The sequence below is a fragment of the Erithacus rubecula genome (genome assembly GCF_903797595.1).
Source record: "Erithacus rubecula genome assembly, chromosome: 3".
Classification (NCBI taxonomy): domain Eukaryota; kingdom Metazoa; phylum Chordata; class Aves; order Passeriformes; family Muscicapidae; genus Erithacus; species Erithacus rubecula.
The window spans coordinates 141,209,565-141,228,388 of NC_136689.1; the positions used below are offsets into that span (position 1 = coordinate 141,209,565).

The following is an 18,824-nucleotide window of genomic DNA, read 5'->3' on the forward strand; positions in this document are numbered from 1 at the left end:
AATTAATGCTTGACCATTCTATTCAGAAGAAACTAACAATGCAGAAACGTGCGAGGAGAGGCAGATTAAATAGGATTTCTCTTCCCCCCCAAACCTGTTGGTTTTTATTTCCCCCCTCCCTTCTCTTCCAGTGCTGAAGGAAGCCACACTTCAGGCCAGAGCAATGGCAGAGATCACCAAGCACTTGCTAAGGCAGTCCAGGTGCACCAGGACACGCTGCGCACCATGTACTTTGCTTGACATGTTTCAGTGTTCAGCGGCTCCGGACAAGGCAGAGTTGGATTCACACCAGACCAGCTGCACTTAGACCAACAGATGCCCCACCCCAGGGACAGCCAGCAATGAGTGATGCATCTTTATTTCTTTCTTTCCCATTTGCAAGGAAGCCTTCCGTCCAGAATTTCAGACTTGATCACAAACTGCATTCTTGTACCAAACCCCACTGTTGTCGGAAATGTGGTTTGCCAAAAAATCTCTGAGCTGCTTGGTGTAAAACAGACCCAGATTTTATAATTAAATCAAGAGCTGCAATCTCAGGGCTTAGGGAAGAAAAACAAAAAACCAAACCAACAACTCAACCCACAAAACTCCTCATTCAGTTAGCTGTTCATTGAGTTGCTTTTGATAATTTGGAAAGATCTAATTCATACTAAGATTTGATGAGCTAAAATTCTGTGAGTCAGTGTTTAGTACAAAGGAGAGCAAAGCATTTTTTTGAGTATTTATGAAGCCTTGATTATTCTAGATGCATTTACAAAATTTTATTTTCAAAATAAGACCGTGACAAAATTCTGGTTTCTAACTGTCTTATAAAGATTATTCTCAGATTATTCTCTGTGTGTCTAAGGGCAAATGTATTTTCTGAAGCTTGTTCTTGAATGTTTTTTATTGTGCTGCATTTTAAAATGTTTTTCATAGACTAAAGATGAATTTAAAAAAAAAAAAAAAAAAAAAAGAGAAAGAATAAACCTGTACCTAAGTTTTTAATAGCTCCAGTTAGATTGGCAGAAGAAAATGTGCCATTTAAAAAAATTTGTAAAGATTTTTTTAAAGTCATACTGACAGCTAACTTTAGGATTTGTCATACAGGACTGTGACACTTACTTTCCAAAGTCTCTAAAGAATACGGGTCTGTGGTGATAAATACAGTACAATCCTTTTTCACTGTTGTTTGAGTTAATGTAAATTTTATATATGTTTCACAGTATTAATGTGATAGACTAGATGCTATTATTTATTTTTATTTACTAAGGAGTGCTCATTATACTTCTGTTAACATATCAAGAATGCTTTGAACTTAGAAAGTAAAATCCTTTTTGTGGGGACATTACTCTTCAAATGCAAAAAAAAAAAAAATATATATATGCAATTGACGTGGTGAGAGGAGAGAGATGCAGCCAGTGTCTGTTGTAGCTTGGGATTTGCAGAAAGGCTTTTTCATTGTGCACACAGCACAGCAGGTTTTACCTCTGCGGTTCAGACGCACACAAGACCAACATCCTACATTCATTCAAGCACAAAACAATTGTGTTTTATTTATATGTTGAGTAGTGTTAAGCAGGAGCTCTGCTAGAGGAGAGTGGCTCGCTGGAAGTTAGGCAGAAGTCAGAGAATCTATGCAGTAAAGATAAAAATTAGGAAACTGAAGTTTACTTAGGGAGGGAGGTGAAACTCTCTTCATTATGCATAAGAGATCTGTAGGAAATGTGAGAGTTTTGCCATTCTCTTAGGAGAAGCATTAATTAAAACTGATAATTATTAGACAGATGCTTCTATTAGTTTGCACACTGGATTCATAAAAACCATAACACAGACGTAAACCATTGCACTAATTACAATGCCATGAGCAGGTTTAGGAGAAAATGGAAAAGCTGACTTGATCTTGTTTGTTTTTCCATGGGATAACTGAAATAAGATGCTGAGAGGAAGGTTGGAAAACCTTCATTCTCCTCCACAGATGGATTTTGCTTTGTCTTTTCCCTTTTCTCCAGCAGCTGCTCAGTCTCTGGACACTTTTACCTCTGGCCACTGGGATGGGCGAGTAGCTTTAACCCACGCAGAGCTCTGGGCCACAAAGCAGGTCAGCTGCAACCAGGTGATGTTGGATAAGCTAGAAAATGCCCAACCCTTGCTGCATAAAGACTTTTAGGTACATAATTCCAGTTCAGATCTTCACCTTGTAGCAGCGTGTTGGTGTTTTGTAGGTGAAATGTAGAACCTGTTAATGGAATAATCGTATTTGTAGTATTCTAATTGGGTGATTAGGCTGCTGGCTCAGAGTGTCTTCTTGGTCATAGTTCTATAAATTCAGAGTTCTGTAAATTTGAAGCAAATCCTAGGTAGCATTGTCTGTCTTGCTGAGTGCCAGCGAGGTTGTACCTACCTCCCCTCAAGCACCCTAAGCTGCAGATCCTCCCTGGTGGGTGTGTTGCACTTCTCTGTGTTTCCTTCAGAGCTTTCCTATTTCAGTGAAGATATTCATTTGGCAGAGTTTTATATAAGAATTATTTTTATATGAATTCTTCTTATCAAATAGGATAAAGATCATCTGTTTTAAGACATCACTTAACTTATTTGCTGTCTGTTATGCAGAGACCTCTTGGATGTGAAATTCATCCCCCTCTTTCCGTGCAGATCTGGGACAATGGAATTGTACAGGTGGTCAGATGGGGTGAGAAGGGCAGGATCTGTCTTGACCTCAAATCTCATTTCTGAAGCAGCCTGGGACTGCACTGCATCCTAATTAAGATCTCCTTTGTGAGAAAAGGGGTTTTAGGCAGGCCCTTAATCTGAGAGTAGTTGTTGTTTGTGTATCCTCTTGGAATGAGCGGAAATTCTGTGTAGCTTTCCTTCCCTAAGTATGAAGAACTTGGGATGTTTATGTGCTTTTCAGGACATTTTTACCTTTTACAGATGTTTCTAAGCCTCTAATACTGCTAATTCTTTATGCCTTGTGTCTCCCTTCTTTTCCCTCCCACCAGTGGTAAATTAGTGAATCATTTAAAACATTAAAAAAACAAAGAACTGATTAGATATATGCTTTGTGAAGTACAGCATGCTGTCAGTCCAGCACCTCTCTTTCTGGGAATAGTTGTAATATAAATTACATATTCAAGAATATTTCCTGTCCAAAAAACTCCACCACAAACACCTAAAATCCTAGTATTACTTTTTCTTCTTTACCTCCCACGTCTGGTGCAGAAAGAAACATCTCAGGTCAACACAAAGCTTAAGAAGTCTCAGTCTCCCCCAGGTTCTGGTGGAGAAATGCCAGCTGAGGTCACAGCTCTGAGTCTGGGTCACTGTGCAGGTCAGGTCAGCAATAACCAAATTTGTGCCACTTTTGGGCACTTTTGGGGCATTTTCCAGCCCATGCAAAGGAGTCCTGCTGCACAGCCCCCCAAAACAGCATCAGCAAGTGTGAAATGCTCCTCTTGGGAGGTGACTGTCAGAACTATAGAACAGTACTGTCAGAAGACATGAAATACTTAAAAGTTTGTCTTTTTTTCCCTGATGTGCAAATGCAATAATGAGGTTTGCTTGGTGGTGGAAATCTCTGCTCCAGTGGCTGAACAGAGTAATGAGTCCACTCCATCTGTTCCAGCACCCAGGGACCAACTGAGCTGATCCTTGGGACTAAATGTCCTGTTGGGAAATGCTGGGAGGAGGTGGATTTGTCTCTGCCTTTATGTGGCATTTCAGACAGCCCTATGCAATTTAACACTTGTATGTGTGTGAATGCACTGATGTACAGAGTGAGATCACTTGTTTTATTACAGCTCCTTATTTTGGCTTGATTTGCTTTAGAATATTTGACTTTGTGAATTACAATCAATGATCTTCCATGTTCCAGAGGCTTTGGCACAGGAATTCCCTTGTTTCTTGATGTGTCAGGTAACAAATACCTTTGATCTCCATCCAGGCCCCCAGGCAGCATTCCCTGATTGTAAAAGCAAAAAGGTTGTGAAGGTTTGGCTTTAATTCTGCCTCTCTCAATAACTCCTGCAGCCTTTCTCTGTTGTAACAGAATCTTTTCTTGTGGAATCATTTTTGTAACATAAGACGAGGTTTTTCCATAAGGATTTTCAAATTAAAATTTCTGGAGAGTAGGTGTGAGGAGTTTAGGGGTTTTTTTCTGAGAAGATGGAAGTTTCTAAGATGCTTCTAAGTTTTTTTCTTTCTGACTAAATTGTTCATGTATGTGCCCAAAGACTTTTGATTAAATAGCAGACTCAGTCAAATAAGGATCACTGGTGGCATAAATAACCCATAAGGGACTTTTTTTTTTTTTTTTTTTAAGACATCTTTTACACATTAACTTAATGAATGTAAGAAGAGTTCTCAGTATTTTTCACACTTGAGACCAGTGTAATTAAACTCACTTGTTTTCCTATTTTTTAATACTCTTCTCCTGCCATAGCATCTCTCTGTGTGGCTTTTCCCATTCCTAATGCAGGGCAGCCCTTTGTTTTCTACTTTTGTATTCCATTTGGTAACATGCTTCTTGATGCACAGATGCCATTTTTCTTAAAGGAAAACTTCAAATAGAAGGTAATTGCACTGATTTTTGGGTTTTTTTTAAACTCCCTTTTTACTGTAAGAATTTTCTTTTTTGTTTGCATCTGCTGTAGCTGTTTGAAAATACTGTAAATACTGCTCTGTACAGCAAATACTGAAATGCTGGGGATACCATTCCTAGTTATATTTTCCAGAATACTGCCATATTTTCCAGTGCTGAGATAGGAGCTTTGGTGTTAAATGCTGTTATACTTTGTGTGCATTGTGGTATCAGTCCAGGAAGGGCACAGTTGCTGTATGACAGTGGAAGTACTTAGGGTTTGTCTGAATTCATAAAACATTTCTTCCTTCTCTCCTCTGTGTACATTTCTCCCAAACCACAGAGATGCAGTTTATCAGTTCTCACTGTGCTCATTGTCTGTGCAAGGTTCAAATGCCAGTTTTGCTATCAGTTTGATGACTGATGGCATTAATGCAATATCTGGATTATCATCTGTAGCTCCCACAGGTTTTCCTTGCTTGTCTCATTCTTGTTTTGTAGAAGCAGAAGCAGTGGATGTGGCAGAATTAGTGGAAATACAGGGATTTGGGATCCAGTTACAATGTCTTGCTGTCTGTCCCTGGGCAGTGGATGTTCCAGTGCCCTGAGCTAGGGAATGGTGTCACCTCTGGCTGCCCATGGATCTCCCATCCATCAGCAATTGCCTTTTGCTTCCATAACCCTTGGGGATGGGACAGACCCCAGCTCCAGCCCCATGGTCTGATGCTAGGATGCAAATCAGCAAGTTCTGCCTTCTGTTTCTGAGGGTTAATGACTGGAAAAATGCATTTCTCAGAGGGTTTAATCCAAATGACTGGGGAGGGGGGTGCTGTGTGTGCTTGTTGTGGCACAGAATCTGTTCAGTCCCATTCAGTGTTTCAGTTGCTTTGTCAGAGTCATTTCTTGAAGTGTTAATTTGAATGTAATTGCTTGGCCAATCACTACAAAAGTGGGTTTGTGAGAATTTTTAGTTAAAAGCAGGTGCAGTTCAAGGCTACCTCCTGTATTCCTTCACTGAAGAATTAATTGAAGTGAACCTCCCACTGAGCAGCCAAAATTCTCCCAGAGGGACTGGGTTTGTCCTGGTCTGTTCCCTTCTGGGAAGTGGCAGTGCCATACTGTGATCCTGGGTGGCTGCTCAGCCTTCCAGAGGCATCCCTGTGCATTGAGAGGGTACCAGACCTGGCAAGTGGCACATCTGGCACATCTGCTTCTGGTCAGGGTCACTCCACAGCAGCAGCTCCTTCTGTGACCTGTCCCTTCACTTGAGCTTCTATACTGTTGTTTTCCAAATGAAAAATGTTTCTGTACTTTACCTGTTGGCCAGAAAGTGTCAGGTTTTCTCTGCGAATGACATGAAGGTGCTTGAAATACATTTTGAGTCTGAGGCAAAAAATATGTACTGAATTATTTTTAAATAATTTTTTGTGTATTTTAGATAACTTGACATGCGACTGTAAGAATGAAAATACTTTAGTCCCTGCTCTGAAAATTATAAACTTTAAAATATGGGGAAAAAACCCCAAACCAAAACACCAAAAAACATCCCCAAACTTGAGTATGTTCATCTTTGGGACTATTTAGTGTCAGTTCTGTGCAAAGCCTTGGCCAAAACTCTACCTTGACATAAGTGCAGGTGGACTGAGGGTGCTTTAAGTGACCTGAAATGAAACTGTAGAAAACTGTGTTAATAGATTTTGTTTACAATTATTCCAAACAAGCTTCCTCATCTCAGAACAAACCACTCTGCTGACACAAATACCTGTTGGAGCACAGTGTGCTGGTGTGGTTTCATAGCAGTGTTAAAGCTGCTTTTTATTTATGAGTAACTGGGCTTTGTGCTGTGGATTTTGGCCTATCAGAGGGAGTTTCCTGGCATTCTGTGCTCCCTGCAATTTCCTTCCCATAATCTCTGGATCTAGACACCAATGAAGGAGGATTGCTCATGTCCTGACTTTCTGGAACCCAGATTTTGCAAGTGACTGAATAAACCATTATAAATCAGCTCATTAATAATTGAATGGGCTGAAATCGTGTTGGTGTGGTTCAGTTCTCAGTCATGGTTTAACAAAGCCTCCCCAAAAGTGTGAAGTGCAGGGTAAATGGTGCTTTGGAGAAGATGTTTCACTACATTGTGCACTGCAGATCATGGACACTATTGCTGGCAGGGCTTGCACTGTGCAGAGTCCCATCTCTGTCATGGATGGGAGCAGAGTTTTGTGTTTTCCAGACAAGGCAGAGCTGGGATCATCAGGAAGTTTAAGGAGTGAAGGAGCTCTGTGTTCCTCATGCCCTGGAGAAGAGAAGCACTGGGTGCCCCAACCCCTGGGGAAATGAACCTTTGCAAAATTACCAATTTAGGCACTTGTTAAGGTGATAATTCAATTCTTAGTTTTCCTTCTGGCTTCCCTGTAAGTGCCCCTCAGAAATCCTCTACCCTCCACCATCTGCTGGCCCTTCCCAAGGGGAAAAGGGTGGCAGGGAGCTCCCCAAGTCCATTTGTGTGTCAGGGAGCTCCCCAAGGCTTGGTTGGGGCCAGGACAGGGCACTGCTGGGTTTGGAGGGATGAGAGGCTGGCAGGAGTTAATTGTGGCAGTTCTGCATGTGGCAGCACAACAAACCCACAGCACCAGATGCAGGCTGTGGCTGCTCCTTCCTCCCACCCAAATACTCCCCAAAAAACTCTTTTCTTTGGATTTGTCTGTGTGCTGCCTCAGCACATCCACTGTAAACCTGCCTGTGGCTGCTCTTCCACCAGCCAACCTCCCTGTGTGGTTTGAGGAGCCTTGGGCTGCATGTTGTGTATCAGAGGGAATAATCCTTTCCACAGGGTTCTCAGGAGTGCACAGGTTTTAGTTGTATTTTTTTCCCCACATTTTGGATGTGCTGTTGAACCAAGGACTTTAAATTTGTTATTTTTTTCCTCCCTTCTTTAAGCACAACTAAACCACCTGCTGGAACAGCTGCTCTCTGCTCATCAGCAGGGATTGCAGATGCTGACCTGGGAGCAAGCCTAGGAGTTGTCCCCAAAATACAAATTTAAACTTTTGTGGTCATTTTATGGGGGTTTTTTTGAGTGTGCTTGGCAAGCATGAATGGTGAACAGGTCAGCAGGCAAGCTTGGGAGTCTCTAATCCCCTGGCTGGTGCTGTTTGTGTTTGCTTTGTTAGGTTAGATTTCCTGTCAGAAAAAAAAAAAAAAAAATAGAATGTGGACTCTTTTCTGTATTTATCAGCTTTTCCTGGTTTTAAAGCCATGAATAGAGGAAGCTTCACTCATGCTGGTTTTTGTGAAATTGCACATTTTTGCCTGACATGTACTTGACTCAAAGCAGATCCTGTCTGGGCTTTATGGGCACCCCAAAACCTCAGCTGCTGTGGGTTGGATCAGACCTCTCATGTGCCAACATGACATGCAGTGAATTTTGTTTTGAGATTTCACCAAAGTTAGTTCTGCATCAGCTGTGAGGTGCTCAACCCTCACTGTTTTATAGCACTGTTTCTATGCTATTAAAAAATTAGGACTTCATCCAAATTTTGTCATTCATGATATATTTTCTTGTGAAACTTAACATCTGAGCCCTTCAATTACTCATCTCATTTACAAACAACTTCATAATTGCATATTAATGAAAATAAGAGGAAAAAACCCAACTAAACAAAGCATCAAAACCCATTAAGGAATAAGCTTCAGATTTCTTGGAAAATCAAATTTTCAATGAGGTGCAGTGAGGAATTACATCAGGCAAAGTTCTGTGCTGTCCTGTTACCATGTTACCCTTCCTTTCTGCAATTTGTTGGTAAAGTTTAGCAGATTTACTAGATGTGTGTGTTGTCCCTTTCTGTGTGTGTACACACGTGTGTGACAGGGCAGGGGACAGTGTATGGGCTGTCTGTAAAAGAAACAAAGACAGTATTGGGCTGGAAATAACAAGCACAATTTCCCTGGCTTTTACAGTATTTTATTAGTTGTACAATCACAAAGAGTTCAACATTTAGGGTAGTTGATAAGTAAAGATCCAGCCCTGGATTTCTGTGCAGCAGAGTGGTTAACTGGATCTTGGGAGGGTGAGATGGAAAACAGAATGTATTGATTAAATCTTTTTTTTTTTTTTTTTTTTTTTTTTTTTGGTACACTGCAAAATTAACTGACTTTATCTGTTAAGGTTTTAGTCTTCAGTTTTAATAGTTTCATTTTTTTTTTAAATATTTTTTATAAAATAACTGAAAAAAAAAGAACCAAAAATCAATTCAGAAGCTTCATATTTTAAATGCTTCCTCCAATCAAAATGTTTCTGTGACTATATAAAGTTGGTTGGTGGGTTTTTTTTTTTTTCAGTTTGGTTTTTTTTTGGTTTTTTTTGAGAAAAAAAGACATGATGTTAAGATTGTTCCAAGTGGTACTAAATGTGTGTTGAGTAGCTGTGTGTGTGTGTTGCATCCCTGTTGGAGCTGTCTCATGCTTGCAGTGTAGAAATGAGTGGTGCTGGTGGGGTGAGAGTAGCACTTGTAATGCAAAGCCAGGCCCAGAATTACCCTCAGCTGACTGAAGGGTATCCCTGGCACTGCAGGGTTTCCCATGGGGGTTGGAGGCATCACTTGGCAGAGCTGGGGGGGGGTCACAGGGGGGTGTTAATTAATTAATTAACAGCAATTAATCCATTGCTTCTCTCGCTGCCGTAGGTGAGCACTTGTGTGATGCTGTGTGGCCACGCCACTTTAAACTAAGCCTTAACTAAATGCTAAATGTGTCAGATTCCTCTCTCAGAATGCAGAAATACTGTTTATTGACAGGAGGATGTTCCTGCAGAGCTTCTGTGTTAGTGAAGGAGTCTCTGAGCTGGGAATCAAGGAACACCTGAGCTGTCTGTCCTGTGATGCCTCTTTGGGCGCCGGCTGTCGCGGGCTCTGGGGCATTCCTCTGGCAGCCAGCCCCAAACAGGCATTCCCAAATCCCAGCTTTTTGTGGTCCTTGTTGTCAGACATATTCTCCTCCCTCCCCCTGCCAGCAAATCTCTGCCTGAAGGAGGATTGTGATTTAACACTTCAAATTTTACATCCCAAAAAAAGCCACGCTTGCTTCGGGTAGGTGCCATCGCTTCCACTTCTTATGACTGACATAGGATCCTTAAAACATTTTAAATAGAGGCAACAAAAAGAAAAAAGTGTTGGGGACCCAGCTTGCTTTTATTTTATTTTTTTTTCCAATTTGGATCTACCTCATGTTACCAGTTGGGTGCTAATGACTCAAATTGTCAAGGAGATTTGGCAAAGGCGACCAAACCGACCCCATCCATGGCCCAGACCCTCGGGTTTCTTGTTCCAAGACAACAATCTTGGATTTGAGTTCTATTCTTTGTGCCTTTGTGGTTTTTTCCCCCCAGTGCATAACAATCAAAACTTCCTGATTAAAAACAGCAAATGGGTTTTAACTGCGCCACAAAAAACTGAATTTGAAAATATTTTTCGGTATAGCAATTTGAAAATAAAGTATCACAGCTGACCTAGGCAAAGAGAAGTACCCAATAAAGGTTTTGGAAATGTTTAATCCTGACCCCAAATCTCTACATCTCTGTGTTTCTATATATGCACATAGCACACGACTTTGTGTGTGTATGTGTGTATATATGAATATAAAATGAAGGGATAAATGTGTAAGGGTGAGCGAATAAAACATCATTGAGCTTTCCACAGTTTTGTATGTAACAGTTTACAACCATGTGTAAGTTTTTTCTACTATGTGAACCTCTTTTACTCAAAAAGAATTCCTTTTCAGAAAGCTTTAAGTTGTGATACGCTATCATTTTTTGAACTTTAAATTTTTTTTTAAAAAATCCACTTTTTACCAGTACCTACTACAGAGGGGGAATCTTTGCTGTAAAATTGTATTTAGTTTAAATATTAAAAGAAAAAAAAAAATCTATATATGGGATTGTAAAAGTGCTGACATTCCATCATGGCAGGACTTCCAAGCTGTTTCCTAAGGCTTTCTATTGCAGAGAGACTCAAACAAAAGGAAAATGCCTCTGTTCAGTGTTTTTATAAAACTGCTCCATCAGGTCTAGACTTAAGCTATATTTTCTAAAGCCTAATCATCCTTTAATATGCTGCAGATAAATGATCAGCATGGTTGCACTTTCTCAGTAATAATGTTTGCCCTGCAGTTGGCTCGTGATAAGGACTTTAGTTTTTTAACAAAACCAATCGTACTTTGGGCAGAAGGTAATATTTATATAGGTACCTCAAGATTAAAAAAAAAAGAGCCTGAATATGCTGCATTTTGTTTCTTTAACATTTTTCATGTAGCATTTGTTTGCTTTTCTGGTTTTTTAGGATAATACTTAGCTACCTGTTTGCTTTGGGGGACCCCGATAGCATTTTAGGCTGTTGTTTTCTCTGGATCTCACAGAATGTAGTATCCTGCCTTGGGATCCTGCAGGAGTTTGGGATGGGATGTGCCCTGCAGTGTGCACACATGGGGAGGGGGACCATGGAAATTTGCTTTATGGACTTCAGGAAAAGGAAGAAAAGGATACTATATTTCTAAAACAGACAATACATGTTCCTAATTCTTAATTATGGTTTGTTTGGGTTTTGGTTTTTTTTTTTTTTTTGGCTCGTTCTGCTTTCTTGACTCTTTTCTCAAATACGAGTGTGGAAAAGGGCAGTTGATTAATGGGGGCACACAGTGACCAAACCTGCCCCCTTGGTGGGTGTTGTGGGGGTGATTCCCCAAATCCATGGGTAAGAGCAGTGCCCACGTTGGAGCAGAGCTCTCCTGCTCTTGGCCTGCTCCCTCCTGCAGATCAACCCTCTACTCCTTCATTTCCGAGTCAGTGAAAATCTAAAAATGTGCAGAGATGGGGAATTTTTGTGTTGAGAACTGTTGAAGGAAGCTTCAAAGGCTGTGAAATTGAGCATTTATTGTCATGTTTTTAAGCTTAGATGGGTCCTTTTCCAAGTTTGTTTTACAGCTTGCAAGGTAAAAATAGTTTGCACTACTTTTGCAATAAACTCATGAAAAACCTAACAGGTTCTGTTCTGGTTTCTTACTGTATATATACAACTAATACTAAAGATTTAGCATAGTGTTTTTCACCTCAAAACATAAGACTTGTAACAAGCTCAGAATGCTGTAATTCCTGACAAAATAATGATGTGAATGATATTTTATAAAGTTATTTTGTATGGTGTCGATTTTGTTTTGCCTCATAGTATGTCAATAAAATAAAATTCCTCATCTTTACAAGATATTGTTTGATGTCTTTTCATCTAATATTTGGCCATTTTCTGCAGTTGCTTGTGCATTGTGAGACTCTGCCAAAATCTCTGGTTTTTCCCCTTGTGTTTGGATGTTTCCCTGTGCTCCCACCTGCTCCGTGCCCAGCTAGAGACAATCCCTGCTGCTTTAACTGCTTACAAATTGTAATCCTGGAATTGTTTTGGGGAGATGAACATTTTGGAAACCACATGCCTGAAATGCCTTTTTTTTTTTTTTTTCTTCTTTCTGAGTGAATCCCTACAGTGATCAATTTTTAAATGAAGAAAATGTAGCACCTGGTGGTGACTGTAAAACATCCAACAGAATTGCAAGGATGCCAAGGGGATTCCTTTGGGAGCCCAACCTGCAAACACTGATTGGTTTTACTCAGTAATGTGAAATACTGTCAGAGCTGCCTCTTCCCTTTATTTTTTCTCTTGTTTTTTTGAAGTGCCACTTTTAATTGGATGAGGTTTTGCTCTGTGTCAGCTCTTGGGAAAAACAAATAACTCTTCACTGGTTTGATGGCAACAAGCTTGGGCAGATGCAGGGCCTGGGAGAGGACTGAGGCAAATTTTGGCAGCTCTGAAGTCCCCATGGAGGATTCTGGCTGAATGAATCCAGAAGGGTGTGCACATTCTTCTAGGCTAAGGAATTCACAGAGTATGTTCATCATCCCACAGGAAACTTCTAGGAGGGATGAAATGTGGTAATTTATACTTAGTAACCACAGTTCTTTTGTCATTTTGGCAAGTTCAGGAAACTTCATGTCCTTTGAGCAGCATTGGCTGGGGTGGGAAAGGGTCTCACAACCTGGTGTTGTTAGGGGAAAAAAAAAAGAAACATGTCTATACTAATACTAATAATTAATAAATCCTGCTAAGTGTTCCTTGGCCTGTGTTCCACTGCCTGAAATCCCTCAACACCTTAAAGAGGTCAGGACACTTGGTCACTTTTGAGGAAGTTCCTATTAAAATGATGCACTTTGCATTAAAAAGCTCAAGGGTTGAGGTACAAACAGTGAGCTCACTGAGCAGTTGCTGCCATGGGCAAAACAGGTATGACCAGAGGGAAAATTATATTATTTACTATCAAATTAATGGAATGAGATGGTGAGAAACTAAGTCACAAATTAAAACATCTTCCACCATTTTTTCCCAGTCCCTTTCTCCCCTCCTGCCTCCTCTCCCCAGGTGCAGGGGTGGGGATGGGGCTGTGGTCAGACCCCTGCCAGGGCTGTTTGAGGATGTTCCTCTCTCTGGTTCTGACCCATCCATGGTTCAGGTATCTGCTTGTTGCCCTCAGCCCTGTTCCTGCTAGAGAATCTCTCTGCAATTTTGTGCTGGTGGGTCTTTTTTTCTTTCCCAAAAAACTGGCACCCCATCCCCCTAAACAGCATTCCACACTCAAATTTCCCACACATCTCCATGCATTTTAATAATTAAAAAAGCACAAACCAACTCTTGGAACAATGGTTTAGTTCTGCCTGTACGCCCTTGGGAATTCCCCCAGGGATCCAGCCTCACTCAGCACTCACTGCAGCATTCCTGGTACAATACAATTTTCATTTATGGCAACTTCAGGAAAATGTTTTACAGTGCAGCATCCTCTGATCTGTTAAAAGAGCAGGAGCATTTCTGCTGTGGCTCAGGAGCTCTGCCAGCCCTAAGCTCCACTTGGCTTTCTCAGAACATGGATTGTGGATATGCTGGAGCTCCCTGCTGTGTTTTCAGGGAAGTTGAGTGTGGTTGTGCCTTCAACCCAAGAGAAGCTGTTCACTCTTTACCATGCCCTCCAAGTTAGGGTGTTGCCTGGGACAAACCCCTGGCTGATTTGCTGCCTGGCTTTTCTGGAGTTTTCTGTTGACATTCCCGTGCTTACCTGGGGCATTTTTCACCCCTGGGGACAGATCTCAGTCATCTCTCTCAGACTGACCATGACACTCTGCAAACTCTGCCACACTGACCATGAGAGTGACTGAAACTGGAAGGAACTACAGGAAGTTTCTGCATCCATTGTCAGTTTTCATACAAAACGTTTATTTTAAAAAGTTACATGTGAAGTTCTACATGGGACGGTTGCCATTTCTGTAGTAAAAAAAAGAAAAGAAAAACCAAAACCAAATGAAAAATCCATCTCTGTCCCTCACTTGGTAAAGGAGCTGCTCATTCTCAAGAACCCCCAATTAACAGACTTCAATGTGCTTTTTGGCAAGAGAAACTGCATGAGTTCATTCAAGAAAAGGGTTCTAGATGCACACATTTACATAATTTTCTACCCTATTTGCCAGTGCAGCTGCAGAATCACATTAGCTCTTGGGATGGATCTCCTCCTGTCCCATCTGGGTGCCCACATGGCTGTTTTTACAGACTTTTAAAATGGACTTGGTCCACTGTTGGAGCTTTTGAACTGAAAGCTGCCTGTAAAAAATTCTAGATTTTGGTAATGATTGTCTGACAAAGTCATTTCAAATTATCTGACCAATCTCTGCTGTCAGGTTTGCACTGTCTCTTCTTACCCCATCTTGTTTCTGAGGGAAGAATTCCATTCTCCAACAAGTATAAAGTTCAATTCCTAAACTTCTTAAAGCAAAAGCAGATGGCTCAGTGTATAAATATATCCAGCATCTGGATTCTCAGTCACAAAAATAACATCCTGTATACAACAGAAAATGGATCAACTGTGAAACAATTCTCCATTGGCCTTAAGATGCAACACTGTGACCAACAGCTTCATCTTCATCCTCTTCCTCCTCACCCTCATCATCGTCTTCCCTCACTTCTCCATCTCGTTTCTCTTTTTCAAGCATTTTTAGGTATTTGCTAGCTAGGATCTTCTTTGGCAAGATATCTGAAAGGCAGAATCGTGGCTTTTAGAGTCAATTTGAATACTTGTATTGCCTCACTAATACTGCTGCATCCAAACCACTAATGAAATGGAGTCAAAAAGAAATATTAGTATTTTGAACAAACTTTAGGTGAATAACTGGGTAAGTCAGCCTGGCCCACACACAGCTGTAGGAGTAGAGGGAGTTACCCACTTATGGTACAAGTAGCCAAAGATAAGGACTCTAGTTCATGACTAATTACTGGCAACTTTTACTGTCTGCTGATGTAAATTATTTGATGTAAAACTGAGTGCTCAACTGCCTTAGATCCAACAAGCCATTAATATAAAACCCAAGTATCAATAAAAACGTGTGTGTGTGTGTGTATATATCTAAAAGCACAGAGGGACCATATGATTAAGCTCTTTTTCTCAAAACTTACAGATTGCTATGTGTCATTTTTGGTCCACGTAACTTCTCACCTAAAAATGTGCAATGACCTTTTTTCACAGGCTGGAAGCTTTCAGATGGAACTGCTGGAATTTAAGAAATGCTTAAGGCAGTATCCTGAGAACTGTATACAGTATAACTGAATAATTTAGATGCAGCAGAAAAAAACCCATTTACTAAGAAACGTTTATAGTGAGGTAGTTTATGAGTTCCAGTTGAATGCTAAGCAGAAGATTAAGGGCCAGTAGGAGAACTGAGTCCCCACAAAACAGAACATTAAGAGCAAGATTTCATTTTCCAAAGCAGACACTGGATTTAGCCTTGTGTTACCAATACCTGCAAGGAACTGAAAGGTCTCACACTCTTCTGCTGTATGAGACAGGTCAGTGTAAGTCAGAGCATTCTTCTCCTTCCCTCTGCCGTGTTTGTAGGAGTATGTAGCCAAATACTGAACAAAAAGCTCCTAAAAAATTAAAACAAAACTGAGTAGTCAGACTAAGAATTCACACATGATCCCTATCTAAAGGCAGGAGCACCACATTTAACTGGGCACTCAGTGCAGAGACTCATTAAATTTCTGTACCTGAAGGGAGCCTACAGTAAAGATGGAGAGAGACTATTTACAAGAGCATGGACAGGACAAGGGAGAACGGCTTCAAATTGACAAAGAGTAGGTTTAGATCAGATATTAGGAAAAATTGTTCCCTGTGAGGGTGGTGAGGCCCTGGCACAGGGTGCCCAGAGAAGCTGTGGCTGCTCCATCCCTGGCAGTGTCCAAGGCCAGGCTGGACGGGGCTTGGAGCAGCTGGGACAGTGGAAGGTGTCCCTGCCCACGGCCGAGGGACGGAAACAGATGTTCTTTAAGGCTCCTTCCAACACAAACCATTCTACGATTCCAGCCTCGGGGCAGCTTTAGGGCCAGCCCGGTGTCGGGACGCGGAAGGGCAGCGGGAGCGCGGCCGGGCCGCGGGAGCGCTCCGAAGGCAGCGGCCCCTCAGCCGGGGAAGGGCGGCGGGGGCCAGGGCAGGGCAGGGCGAGCCGGTACCGTGGCCTTGGCGGTGAGGAACAGCGCGTCCTGGTTGATGCTGGAGACCTCCGGGGAGCTCTTCATGATGACGCGGATCCGCGACAGGGGCAGCGACACCAGACGGTTCTCGGTGCCGCTCAGCCGCGCCGTCGCCATCTCGGCCCGTGCCCTCGGCAGCGCGGGCACGGCCCGCCGGGAGCTGTAGGCGGCGGCTGCCGGGACTACAATTCCCTACAGCTCCCTACAGCACCGGGACCCGCCTGCAGGCGGGACTGCAGCTCCCTACAGATCCGGAACGGCCTCCTGCCGGGACTACAGCTCCCTACAGCACCGGGAACCACCCACAGCCGGGACTGCAGCTCCCTACAGCACCGGGAACCACCCACAGCCGGGACTGCAGCTCTCTACAGCACCGGGAACCACCCACAGCCGGGACTGCAGCTCTCTACAGCTCCCTACAGCACCAAAACCCGCCCACAGCCGGGACTGCAGTTCCCTTCAGCTCCCCGCCGTGCAGCCCCTCACAGGACGCAGCTCCCCGGCCCCGCTCGCTCTCTCATCCCCCGCGGGCGGACAGCGGGCTCGGGGACGCCCAGGCGCGCTGAGGCTCCGGAGGCTCCGGCTGCGTGTCCCTTCATAAAATCACAGTCAAGTAGGCTGGAAAAGTCTCTGAGATCATCGAGTGCAACCTGTGACCGACCACCAGGCGGCTGTACAGTGATAAGGTCGCACTCCTGAGGGTCCTTTTCTCCAGGCGAAACACCCCCGTTTCTCCGGTCAGATTTGCGCTCCAGCCCCTTCACCAGCTTTGTGTCCCGTCTCTGGACACGCTCCAGCACCTCACTGTCCTTCCTAAACTGATGGGCCCAGAACTGGATACAGCACTCGCTCCCCAGTGCACAGAGGCACAACCAGTGCCCGTGTCCTGCTGGCCACACTAGTGCTGGCACAGAAGGCCAGCGTGCCATTGTCCTTCTCGCCCACTTGGGCACACCTCCACTCACGTTCGGCTGCTGTTAGCCAGAACTCCAGATCCTTTGCCACCAGGTCATTTTGTACTGAGCAGCTTTCCAGTCACTCTTCCCACCTGGGTGGATTCCTGCTGCCCCAATGCAGCAGGAGCAGCCCTGGGGCTTCCCTTCCTCAGCTCTCATCATGGCCCCTCAGCCCCAGGCTGGCATGGAGGCTGGGGAGTTTGTTTTTAATGGCAGCTGGGCACCTCCTGCGTGCATCCGAATTACAGGCCACTGCCTACAAAGCTTTTAACACTAATTACAGGCTGATCAACACCTCTGCAGCTGTAGTGCAGTGCCAGGGAATGTGTCTAGTCATCCTGACACTTGTCAGAGCTGTGGGGGAGAATAACCTGTGAAGTGATGATTTGGCTGTATCTTCATTATTAACACATTCCTCCCATTTACACCATGGGCCCGCTCACAGGGATGGGGTTTTGCTGCTGGGAGGGTTGGCTCCAGAAGTTTGCCTGTGCCTGTTTGGGTAAGAGCTGCAGGGTGAGTGAGCCCTTCAAGAAGTGGTGACACATCATTTGCATCAATTCATTAGTGGTTTCAATCAAAGTTTCCAGTTGCCTTACAAACAACATGCTTGATGGTCTGTATTGGTGAGAAATCTGCTAAAGTCACTAAATTATCTCTTCTTAATAGAAGAGAGAAGAGCAGGAGCTTTTCCAGAATACACAATCGTAATTCACATGGAATTTAAGGGAGAAAGGAAGATGCCCATGAAGAATCATTGAATGGAAAACACAGGGAGTTTATTGACTGAACGTTACTATCTTATACAAAATTTGCCCAGTACATAAGATAAGGGCACAGATGATACTGATTTATTAATAAAATATTGCACCATGAACATCTGGGAGCACCTTGGTGCAAAAATAACAACAGTATATGATAAAATTCCAAAATTACTGCATTTAGGGACAACACTTATTGTAAGCTGTTGCAGATAGTCTGTGTCTCTTAGGCTGTACAATTCTCTTGAGATTATATCTTATGTCAGGCCATTGTGTGTATGTTATATCTGAAAGGAAGCACAAGGTATCCTGAGATGCTGCCTGGATGTCTGGAAGGACGGGTTTCCTTTCTGATCCTTAGTGTCTTGTGACATCTTGTGGAGACAGCTGACATTACTCCAGCAGTGAATTCCTTATCAATACTACCGGGGTCTTTCATGGTTTCAACGAACAAATAAACCCTCATCAAACTACCAGCATTTCTGAGGGTGTTGATCTTGGTGGTGGTGAAGGATTGGCTGAGCTCAGAGCTGCTCTTTTCCCCTCTGAGATCTTGCCAGGTGTAGTTGCCTCTGTGAGTCACTGTCCCCAGTGAAGGGACAAAGGGAGCTGAGCTGAGCTGAGCACACCCCATCCCTCTGGCCCTAAGGCCCTGCTGCTGCTGGGGTTTGGCAGCCTCTGTCTGAGACTCTGAGTCCAGCTGGTGCTGCCATCTCTGCAGCTCCTTTCCCTCTGGAAATTGTCCATTTTTGGAAGATAACTGAAGGTCAAAGTTAAAGCTTGTTCAGTTTCTTTTATGCTGTTTTTTTTTTTTTTTTTTTTTTCATGTCTCCCAAATTGGAGAAACCCAAGGGGAGCAGAGAGACCTGCCTGGAGCCCACAGCTTGTGCCACAGTGGCTGAAGAGACCTGAAAAGAGGTTGTGGTCAGGTGAGGGTTAATCTCTT

General features: G+C 43.0%; 2 protein-coding genes across 5 annotated transcripts in view; one reads left to right on the forward strand and one right to left on the reverse strand.

The window, feature by feature from the left end:
- AGO2 (argonaute RISC catalytic component 2) overlaps positions 1–11,806 on the forward strand; it is a 56,656-nt gene extending 44,850 nt beyond the window's left edge. For all 4 annotated transcript variants that reach the window (XM_079299809.1, XM_079299807.1, XM_079299808.1 and 1 more), the window contains one exon: positions 132–11,806. In XM_079299809.1, the coding sequence (XP_079155935.1) occupies positions 132–240 (109 nt within the window). In that variant the 3' untranslated portion in view covers positions 241–11,806. The remainder of the gene's footprint in view (positions 1–131) is intronic.
- A 2,027-nt stretch (positions 11,807–13,833) lies between these two features.
- On the reverse strand, positions 13,834–16,353 carry CHRAC1 (chromatin accessibility complex subunit 1). Its single transcript, XM_079302538.1, has 3 exons — positions 16,141–16,353; positions 15,432–15,558; positions 13,834–14,668 (listed from the first exon to the last, which is right to left on the reverse strand). Exons 1-3 carry the CDS (start codon positions 16,276–16,278, stop codon positions 14,523–14,525), a joined length of 411 nt encoding a protein of 136 aa, XP_079158664.1. The 5' UTR covers positions 16,279–16,353; the 3' UTR covers positions 13,834–14,522.
- Positions 16,354–18,824: the final 2,471 nt, after the last annotated feature.

Bases quoted from the DNA above. Each gene is read 5' to 3' on its own strand.
- CHRAC1 (XM_079302538.1), bottom strand. From the start codon at position 16,278: ATGGCGACGGCGCGGCTGAGCGGCACCGAGAACCGTCTGGTGTCGCTG. The intron at 15,559-16,140 runs GTACCGGCTCGC...TTAATTTTTTAG, and splicing joins TCCTCACCGCCAAGGCCACG to GAGCTTTTTGTTCAGTATTT. The intron at 14,669-15,431 runs GTATTGGTAACA...TCTGCCTTTCAG, and splicing joins GACCTTTCAGTTCCTTGCAG to ATATCTTGCCAAAGAAGATC.